We start from the raw sequence: 10,675 nt of genomic DNA on the forward strand, positions 1-10,675 counted from the left end.
AGTCTGTGTCCCACAGTAAAAGATCCCACATGAAGCAACAAAGATCCTGTGTGCCCTAAGACCCAACACAGCCAAATACAAATAGAGAAAAAAATAAGGCAGTGGAGCACGTTTTAGAGAGAATTCAGTTTTAAAACAGTTAGATTTGAGGTGCAGTGTTGATAGAGAAGTATGTTTCTGCCTTGTGAAAAGTCACTCATGGAACACCTTTTCCTGGTAATATTAGTATCAAGTAAAGAAGTTTACAGGGCTACTTTTAATGTTCCATGCACCTGCTCGTCCCTTTTCCTTCTTCCTTCTATCTCTTTCCCCATCAGTTCCTGCTGCCTCTGTCCCCTGCAGAGCCCTGGCCCCTGGGCCCACTCCTCTGTGAGTTCATGCTCGACACATACAGAGTGTAAGGTGCAGATTCGCCAGAACCTCCTGAAGCTGTAGCTCTGAAGTGAGTCTCTTTGCAGGTGGAATCCTCCCAACAAGCCAACGCGGAGGTGATGAGAGAGATGACCCGGAAGCTGTACAGCCAGTACGAAGAGAGGCTGCAGGAGGAGCAGCAGCGGCACAATGCGGAGAAGGAGGCTCTCCTGGTGTGTATGTCCCACCTGCTGATGGAACAACCAGGGAGTGTTGGGTGCATTATTGTTGGTGAGCTTTAAATGGGAAGGTGTGTGCTCGGAGGTGAGTTAGTGGACTCTAACATGGGTTTAGTATGTGCCACTCACTCCTCTCCCTTCTCCTTCCCTTCCTTTACTCACCTTCCTCCCTGCTTAAAAGAGCCCTCAACCTCTGACTCAGTACACCCCTTTCTCCAGCCAGTCTGACCATTTGCCATATCCAGGCTGATCCTGGCTTACCTGCAGCTGTGCGTTTCCTTACCGCATCTTCTCCTCCTTCCCTGTCCCCATCCTGCTTATGCTCCCTGAGAGTCTTGACGATGCCAGCATCTTCACGAATGAAGTCTTTCTTCCTCACACAGCTGCAAGTGTCCCCTGTCCTGGGGAAGCCCGTTCTCTCTGTTCTCTGCTGTGGAATTCTCTTGTCCCTGTTATTAGAGCTGGGCTGTGCATCTCCAATCTTGGGTTCTCTAGCAGAGCATTGATTCCTTGAGGACAGGGACTCAATCTGCCTTATCTTGTGTCCCCACAGGCTTAGTACATGTGCTGAATAATTGACTGAGTTGGTGTTTGGGAGAAAGATCTGGGCACTCTGCATTCAATTCCACTTCCAGCTCTAATTCCCTTTATGTTGTTGGCAAATACAGTGATACTTTGAGCATCTCGTCAGGAGATAAATAACATTTGTAGGTTCTTTTGTCCTCAAGGGGTGAGGGGAAGGCAGAAAGATAATTAGGCCCTTGAAATGTGTCTTTTATTCATTGGTTAGAACCAGAATCATGGAATTTGGGTTCATGATTCTCTGAGACTCTTCTAGGCTTCCAGGTCATGCCGAGTCATGCTTCTAAAGAGACAAGATGATTTAGCAAGGCCTGAGCTGTTTGAACCCTGATTGGTAGTGACTGCGTGCTCTTCTGAGAAGAGTGTGTTTCTTTTGCAGGAAGAAACCAATAGTTTTCTGAAAGCCATTGAAGAAGCCAATAAAAAGATGCAGGCAGCAGAGATCAGCCTCGAGGAGAAGGACCAGAGGATCGGGGAGCTGGACAGGCTGATTGAGCGCATGGAGAAGGTGACACAGCTTGGAGCCCGCAGGCCCCTTGCCCAGCCTCCCTGTAGTATAACAGCTCCCCTCAGGCCTGCCCAAAGGTGTGAGAAGCCATCACCACAGATCCCTCTCATTCCTACAACTTATGACTTGAAATAACAAAGACAGAACTATAAAATAAAGTATATGGATGTAAAGCCATTATCCTCCAATTAAAAATCTAGAAAAAAAAGAGACAGCAAAAAGTAAAGTATATGGAAGTTCCACCAAGTCCTAAGTATTCCTATGTTGAAAATTTTGATGCTTCTAACATCATTACATATTATTATATGTAACATTATTTACAGAAATTAATCTTTTAGCAGCCCTACTTTGCTGGGGCCCTCAGCATGAACTTGGTTTCCCTGGCAGGCAGTCAAGCCCTATTTCCATGTTACATCGACACCCCAAGCCAGTTGTTTCTGGGACCGGGGTCTGAAGGGTTGGTTATGCGTCAGAGTAGAGGACTTTGCTCTCCGTGGGTGGGGGGTGGAGCAGGGAGAGGCCTGCAGGAGACAGGAGCTCAGCTGGGATAATGAGCCAGTCTAGAGAGAGGGAAGAAATGAGGTGGGAAGTGGAGAAAAGAGGAGAGGTGGGAGAGAGGAAAGAGAAAAAGCAAGAAAGATGAAGGGAGGGTGACCTTTAGCAAGTGACAGCTGACTCCCAAGGGAGAGTGGTGCTTGAGGACTAGAGCTGTGGGTTCTAGGAAGTGGCTCTCTAGCTGTGTGAGTTTACAAAAGAGTGGGGACCAGCTAAGACCACCCCTCGGCATCCTGTGACCCACACTGGACACTGGGAATCCCCCGGCCAGTGATGGAGGGGGCGGGAATGACAGGGGAAGCAGGGTCAACAGCTGGGCTTCCGGCTGGTTCCGAGAAGAGGGCTGACCTATGATGTCTGTGGCCTGGTCCCGTCTACACTCCTCTAACCAGGAAGGTGGGAATAGCCTTAAACAGAGCTTCTCAGCTGGCCAGAGGGTCTTCTTTTAAGTAATATCTTTTGAGGGGAGGGACTTGAACAAATAGAGAGTCAGTTACAATTTCACCTCTACCCTCCGGGAAAGTGGAATCCTATCTTGTCTTGAAGATCAGATCAGTGGCATGGTTAGGGCTGACGTCAGTACTGGTTGTAGATGGTGGTTGTAATGATTGGGCAGTGAAGGCATTTTCTAGAATGCAGGCAAGCTTTCCCCTACATCGCCTCGCTCCTGCAACAGCAGAAGGTGCTGGTTATGCACACTCCCCCCGAGTGACAGGCTATCCTGCAGCAAACAGGAGCCAGGTGAGCGGGTGGTTCTCACTCACAGACAGAGAGACTATCCATGTTTTAGAATCACACGAACCTAGGGTTTGAGTCTTGCCTCGTTTTCTAGTTGCAAGAAGTTACTTGACTCTTCCGAATTCAGTTTCCTCTTCTGTAAAATGTTGATAATAGTAATTCTTATTCTTAGGCCTTTTGTGAGGAGTCAACAAGAAAAATCCAGGCCACATGTTAAGGGCAGTGCCTGGCATATATAGAGTAGGGGCTCAAAAAATGTGTGGCTCTGATTTTTAGGTTGTGACTTGCATAAATGTCTGCCCCCGGTGTCAACTTTTTTTTTTTTTTCAGCTGGACCTGTTCTATAGCTTAGTTTCTTTGTCTCCTTGGGCTTCTGGAAAGTTCCCAACATTTTCCCACTGATGTCCATGTGGAGCCTGCGTGGGGGTGTGTGGCTGGGGGGCTAGGGTGCTAGTAAGGCTGCTCCTCCCTCCCCGTGGTTGTGTGGCATAAAATGTTGCCCACGTCCTCTTGGCTTTTTCTCTAGTGATTGAGAATCTGTTGTCCTTCCTCATAACTTTTCTCATTTAGGCTAGCAAAATGCTTGCTTTAGGTAGCTAAGATTAGATATGGCCATTTACTGTTTTTTGCCCTTCACAGCTAAATCTGTGAGAGCAGGAACCATGGCAAACCTCTGTCACACGCTGTGAACAACATGCCTACAGAGTTTGTATCCTGTTCTCACATATTTTTGGATTTTTCTCGAGGACAAACCATGTGCTTTTGAATGGCTTCTCTGCTGTACCCCTTAGTTTACTGTTTCTCAACATTGTGTCCAAAACAGCTTCTTTTTTTTCTTCATCAGTTAAAGTCTTTTAAGGAGTGTGTTCTATCAGAGACCCTTCTGCAGAATAGATAGTACTCTATGCCTTGATCTTGGTGGTGGTTCCACCAGGTAATGTGAATACAGATATGTCAAGGGATTGTGCAGTGTCCACTTAAGATTTGTTGTACCTCAACTTAGGAAAATATCAAAATTTAAAGTATACTGTAAGCCAGGCTTGTCCTACTTTATGACAGCTTTTTGGGGAGTTGGAGGGAAAGCTCACTTGTTAAGAATTCATCACTGTTATTTCAGGGCTCATGTAAACTTCCAGCCAGTGGCAGAAACCATGGGGACAGTTAGTCTGTGCATCCACTGTAGAGATTTAAAAGAAGTAACAAAACCCCACGAAAAAGTTGGTCTCCCTTTATTTTGAATATGTCAATGATAACATACCCTCCCTTCCAGAGTGTCCTGCTTCCCACTCTGACTATCCCTTGTCTGCTACTGCCGACAGCTTCAGAAGTTGTGGGAGTTCAAGTTTCAAGGATTTGCTTTTCATATTTGGTGGGAAAGAAGTTTGGGATCTGTATAACTAGTCAGAGCTTGTTGGGCAGAATTTCTGAGGGTAAAGATGAGACACAGCCATACTTAAAGAAAGCCCTCAAGCAGAAGAATCTCCTCTCAATTAGTGAGCAGGATTTGATAAATTTCATTTTAAGGAAATTTGTCATACTAACAGTTGTAATGTATTTCTGGTGCAATTTTGGTGGTAATGGACACTATACCTTTATTAATATTTTTCACTGTGTTCAAAGAAATGTCCATATTCTTTTTACTTTTTTAAGGTAAACTAAATTTATAGAAATGTGTGCAAATCTTCTTAATAAATATTTATTTATTTGACTGCATTGTGCCTTAGTTGTGGCATGTGGGATGTAGTCCCCTGACCAGGAATCAAACCCAGGCCCCCTGGATTGGGAGTGTAGAGTGTTAGCCACACTGGACCACCAGGGAAATCCCTGTACAAATCTTACATGCACAACTTATTGGTTTCCTATTGATACTGCAATCATTTACTACAGTTAGTGGCTTTAAAACATCATAGAGTTACCATCTTTAGGAGGTCAGAAGTCCTAAAATCAAGGTGTGGGCAGGGCTGTTGGGAGCTCCAGAGGAGAATCCATTTCCTCGCCTTTGCTCCCTTCAAGAGACTAATTATATTCCTTGGGGCATGGCCCCATCCTCCAGCTGCTAAGTTAGCATTATAGCACCTCCCAGCCTGTGTCCATCTCTTGACCTAACCCTTCTTCCTGTAAGGGCCCAACCAGATAATTCAGGATAATCTCCCCATTTCATCCCCATTTCAAGATTATTAACTTAATCATGTCTGCTAAGTTCCTTTTTCCACGTAAGGCAACATGTTCACAAGTTTCAGGGATTAGAATGTGGAGGTCATTGCAGCACATTTATTCTGATTTTTACAAGTAAACACAGCTGTGTAAACACTACCCCCAGTTAATTTATAGAATATCATAGAATTCCAGACCCTCCTGAGGATTCAGAAAATAATCAAGAAATTCGTAGTATCACAGGTTGCTTGCTCATTTAGAGTATTGATTATCATTATTTAGAACTATAAATTTTCATAAGACATCTGAGCCTTGGCTGATGAAATACTTTCTAAAAGATAAATCTTGAATGGCTTACCCATGTTATTTGTCTCTAACACACAAATACGTCTATAAATACGCACTAGCAAATTTGAAATTTTGAGATTTGTTTGGACTCTGGTGAGTGAGTGTGTAAAAGCCCATAGGTGTCACATAGATTTGAGCTGACTAGTATTGGAGTTGCTTGCTGTACATTCTTTAGCCAACTTGGGATCCATTGGTTAAATATGAATGTCTGTCTGTTTTAGGAACGCCATCAACTTCAACTTCAACTCCTGGAGCATGAAACAGAAATGTCAGTGGAAATAACCGATTCTAACAAAGAAAGGTAAGATATACCATCCTTTGTTTTATAATGGATTAATGGTGGGCACACTGTGTTTGTGTGGGCTCACTTGGTCCTTGCATTTTCATTCGTTTGGTTATCACTCATTGCAGACTGATAACATGTAAAACACTGGACTGGGAGCTTCCAGCCACATCTTGCAGCCCAGGGGTGGTTGTTAGAACAGTGGAACACGTCAATGCCTGTCACTAGTGCCAAAGTTCTGTCTATAAATGTTCCTCATAACCTTGAGCTCCACAGGATGCACCTTGTTGATGAGAAAACTCAACAGTGACTAATACCATTGCCGTGGAAATGAATTTTACAATGTCTTTGTTTCCAAACATTCTTCAGTGAAACCTTGCCTTGTCCCTTGTCTGTGAGTATATAAAGCCCTGCATGGGAAATGCAGGATCAATGAACTGCCTATTCTGGAAACCAGATGGCAGAGAGTCCACACGTGGCCCTTTAGTGAAGGGAAACGAGGTTGGCATGTGCTGAGCATTTGAGCAAGTTACTTAATCTGCCTGAGATCCTTTGCTTCTCTGTAAAATAAGAATTCTTTCTTAAAGTGGGATGAATTAAAGTGATACTAATAGTGCCCATCTCATTGGGTTATTATTGTGAGAGAACTGTTGGCTGTACTGCCTGCCACAATGTATGCTGAAAAATACCTGTTCTCCTTCCTCTTACGTGACATCAGAGTTTGCAGAGTTCTAGGAATCCTCCCTAGTCTTTAAGGTTGTGCTAAGGAGGGACCCAGCAGAGATGGGAAGTGGTAAGCAGACCACCAGACCCTTTGTCTGAGTTCTAGTTTAGTGGCCCCAAAGAAAGAGTCCATCTGTTGGTTCCTTGGGTTTATTTGAACCAAGTAGAGTCTGAGGATAATCTGTGCTGTTTTTTTTTTTTTTTTAACATGAAATATTTTCTGAGGTGGTCTATTCTGTTTTGATGGAGGAAGGGTGTTTCAGCATATTTCCCATTTTTTCAAAATAAATGATGTGTGGAACAACTGTAATTCCTGCTTTCCCAGTACTCTGCCACTTGATTTCAGATATGTTGTTGTGTTGCTAGACTCTTCTCTGTTTTCCTAATTGTAGCAATTACTGGATGTTCCAATGTTGTTTTAACCCCCAAAGAAACAGTCTCTCATATCTGTAAGTGGTGCAAAAAAAAAATTCTCTCTCAGCTCTTGGGAGGTAAAGTAACTGTCTTTACACAGGGTGAAAGTTGCAAGTGGGAATTAGAAAAAGGGTCCTGTGTTCCTTCTTCAGTGGGGTGGTTGGTCGGTGGTTAATAAACTAGGATACATACAAAGTACGAAGAGTGCATCTTGTTCTGGGCGGTGTTTCTTTCGAGCGGTGACTTCGTGTGCTGGTGATGCTGCGTTGGTCAAGGGTTCACTGGCTCTGTCTTCTATCTGTGTTAGGTATCAGCAGCTGGAGGAGGCGTCAGCCAGCCTCCGGGAGCGGATCCGACACCTAGATGACATGGTGCATTGCCAGCAGAAGAAAGTCAAGCAGATGGTTGAGGAGGTGAGTCCTTGTGAAGGGTCATGGGCATGAGATTGCTTCCTGTGGTGGGGACTCTTCAGCCGCAGGGACAGATATAACTCTCAGCTCCGTCTTCTGTAGTTTGCAGTGAACTAGCTCAGGCCACTGCTGTCTTGGCCCAAAGGAGAAGCTCCTCATATGTCGCCTTTGGACTAGTGATGATCCCTCTAAAAGAGGGCTCTCTCCAGATCAAAAGGTTACAGTTAAGAAAGCTGGGAGGCACATTTCATAAGTTCACCCCCTAAGTTCACATTTCATAAGTTCACCACCCTAAGAGGGTGGGTGCCTTCAGCTCAGGGACCAAAGGGTCCCTTTTCTCTTTAACTGTATAGTATGAAACCAAGGTACGTGCTTACTAATTGTTGGACATAGTTTACTATCCTGTTTTTCTAAATGAAAAACAGGTAAGTTGAACATTTATATTTCTCTAGGAGGAAAAAAAATTTTCTTTTAAGTTGTGTTATAGTAACCTGTCTCTCTCTTGTGGTATGCTCCATAGGAGAAAATCCATGCTGTGTACAACATATTATCTTTTTCTTACTCAGTTAAAAAAATCAGAAACAAGAGCAGTTAGTACTAACAAGGTTATAAGTCCCTAGGGACTCATTCTCTAAGTTGCAAAGGTTTCGTTTTAATTAAACATTTGGTCGGCAGCAGAAAAACTGAAAAAAGCATTATATGTGCTTATATTAAGCACAACTCTGAAAAGTTACTTGTTAATGCATTATTAAAATGAAAAGTATCTACTTCTAATAATTTACACATATGATAGATTAAACATATATCTTTTTTTAAATTAATCTCTAAAATGTTGGAGCTATGAGTGGGGCTAAAGTCAGGGAATTGTGAGGATGGGGAGGGACACCTTTTTCAATTGTGTGTAGGATAAACACACATTAGATAAAATCTTCACTCAAATGAGAAGCCCACTAACACAGTGTGATTGGCCCGGGTGGAGTAGAATAGGAGAAGGGGGAGCAGGGGCTCAAATGAGGAAATCCTGATGCAGTTTCACGGTCCCTTGGCCTGGCTGGGCAGGAGCACTGCCAGCAGAAGTGATGGGCAGCTCTTGCCCCATATCAGCACTGGGTAGATGTCAGGAATGTTTCCGAAGGAAAAGCATCACTTTGTCACAGTTAGGATCTCAGGAGCCGTGGCAGTCAGACTGTGGCTTTTCTGCTTCTGACTCCACACTCATGGTGTCTGCGGTCAGCTGCCCCTCATTTCCCCAAGGGGCTCCTTGGCTGTGGCATACTGCATTTCTCCCACCTCACCACAGGGTACTGTCTGCATTGTTTCCCTGTCTAATATTAGAGAACAGTGCATAAAACCTCACGTGCATTGGCTTCTGATTCAGTTTTCGTCTGTAAGGGTTTAATGATTGGTCTTTTTTAAAAAAAAATCTACTTATTTTTTGGCTGCCCTGGGTCTGCATTGCTCGGGGCTTCTGTGGGGCTTCTCTAGTTACGGCGGGCAGGGGCTACGCTCTGGTTGCAGTGTGAGGGCTTCTCATTGTGGTGGCTTCTCTTGTGGAGCTTGGGCTCTGGGGTGCGTGGCTTCAGTAATTGTGGCATGAGGGCTTAGTAGTTGATTCCTGGGCTGTAGAGCACAGGCTCGGTAGTTGTGGCACACAGACTTAGTTGCCCTGAGATCTTCCCCAGCCAGGGGTTGAACCTGTGTCTTCTGCATTGGCAGGTGTATTCTTCACCGCTAAACACTGGAAGCCCTGATAGGTCTTTTTAAAAAGACATTTTCAAGTTTAGAATTCTAAGTTACTTCTGGAATCTAATAAACATACCGATTTGGAAGCAGTAGGGGAATAATTAGGACTTCCTAGGTGGTGCTAGTGGTAAAGGACCTACGTGCCAATGCAGGGAGATGTAAGAGATGGGGGTTCGATCCCCCGTCTGGAAGATCTCCTGGAGGAGGGCATGGCAACCCACTCCAGTATTCTCGCCTGGAAAATCCCATGGACAGAGGAGCCTAGCAGGCTGCAGTTCATAGGGTTGCAAAGAGACACAACTGAAATGACTTAGCACAGCACAGGGGAGTATTTATATATGGAAATAAGGAAGCATCTAAAGATCACTGTCCATATCTTGCTTTAGTGTCTCTGATGTAATATCTCCCAAATATAGCTATTCTAAGTGCCGATGATGTCTGAAAGACCAACCATTGAAGTGAAATCGCAGGCTGAAATTTAGAATGGCATCCTCAGAGGCCAGCTGGGGCCAGCTGGGTTTCAACAGTTAGGTGGAGACAGAGAAGAGCTTTAATTCTAAATTTAAACTAAAAATTACTTCTATCAGCTAATAAAAATTAAGGTATTTGTCCTGTACACCGTGTTAACTCATACAACAGGAGGATGGTTTAAAATCTCAATCACTGTAGCCAATTCTTTTTTTAAAAGTTAGAAACATGGAAAAGGGACAAATGAGCACACTGAGAAGTCCAGGATGAGGTTGGCAAGTATTAGAACCCTAGAACTCTAGTAATCCAGGGAATGGTTGAAGGACTTGGACAGGCGATGGCCACAGGGAGACATGAGAAGGGAGTTCACAGCTTAGGAAAACTGTCATGGAGAAGAGGTGATATATTTTCGTTTGTATTGCAATGCAAAGCCAGATTGGAGCCACTGGGTGGCACTTGCAAAGAGGCACATTTCAGCTTTCTGTTCAACATAAAGGAAACATTTGTAGTACTGGCTGCCCTGAAAGGCATTTAGCCCTTAATCAGGTATGCATTTATGAGGAGAGAAGAAGACAAGACAGAAACTCTTTATATAAAGGATTCTCTATTGTTTACTAGGTGGTGCTGTTGATAGGATCTCAGCCTTTTCACTGCTTTGCATAATGAATGAAATCAGCAAAGATATTCTAAATTTGGACCAAATTTTGAAAAATCTAGGTGGCTGAATTAGTCATGTGGAGTCCTCAACTCTGGCTTGAGAAGAGAAGTGCTTTCTGTGAACTCCACCCACCCAGACATGGAGGCAAATTGGACTGGAAGATAGGCAACCTTTACGTGTCACCAGTGTTAGGGACAGTTTTCCCTCTCTTCCATGAAGTCTGGAAGCCTGTCCCTGTGACGGCTTCATACTCAACAGGGGTAGGAATACAGTCCCCATCCATCGTTGCTGTCATCTGAGTCATAATGTCTGTGAAGAAATTTGGTTTATTAAAATGATAGGCTCCTACTTCTCAAAACATCTAGGTATTGTTACTGAGGTTCTTTGAATCCTGACATGTTAAGCAGCATATTCACTTCCACTCCAGTGGAGTGTAATTTCTTAAAAATATACTAAATAAAAATTAACCAATCTTGGTATTGCCATCCTTAGCTCAATAAT

At 43.9% G+C, this 10,675-nt stretch overlaps 1 protein-coding gene across 4 annotated transcripts in view; it reads left to right on the forward strand.

Annotated features, from left to right (window-relative positions):
• LOC120853037 (myocardial zonula adherens protein) overlaps positions 1-10,675 on the forward strand; it is a 116,657-nt gene that overhangs the window by 46,380 nt on the left and 59,602 nt on the right. For all 4 annotated transcript variants that reach the window (XM_040226613.1, XM_040226614.1, XM_040226615.1 and 1 more), the window contains 4 exons: positions 459-584; positions 1,552-1,680; positions 5,697-5,776; positions 7,203-7,308. In XM_040226613.1, coding sequence (XP_040082547.1) covers positions 459-584; positions 1,552-1,680; positions 5,697-5,776; positions 7,203-7,308 — 441 coding nt within the window. The remainder of the gene's footprint in view (positions 1-458; positions 585-1,551; positions 1,681-5,696; positions 5,777-7,202; positions 7,309-10,675) is intronic.

This window comes from Oryx dammah, unplaced genomic scaffold (genome assembly GCF_014754425.2).
Source record: "Oryx dammah isolate SB20612 unplaced genomic scaffold, SCBI_Odam_1.1 HiC_scaffold_26, whole genome shotgun sequence".
Lineage (NCBI taxonomy): Eukaryota > Metazoa > Chordata > Mammalia > Artiodactyla > Bovidae > Oryx > Oryx dammah.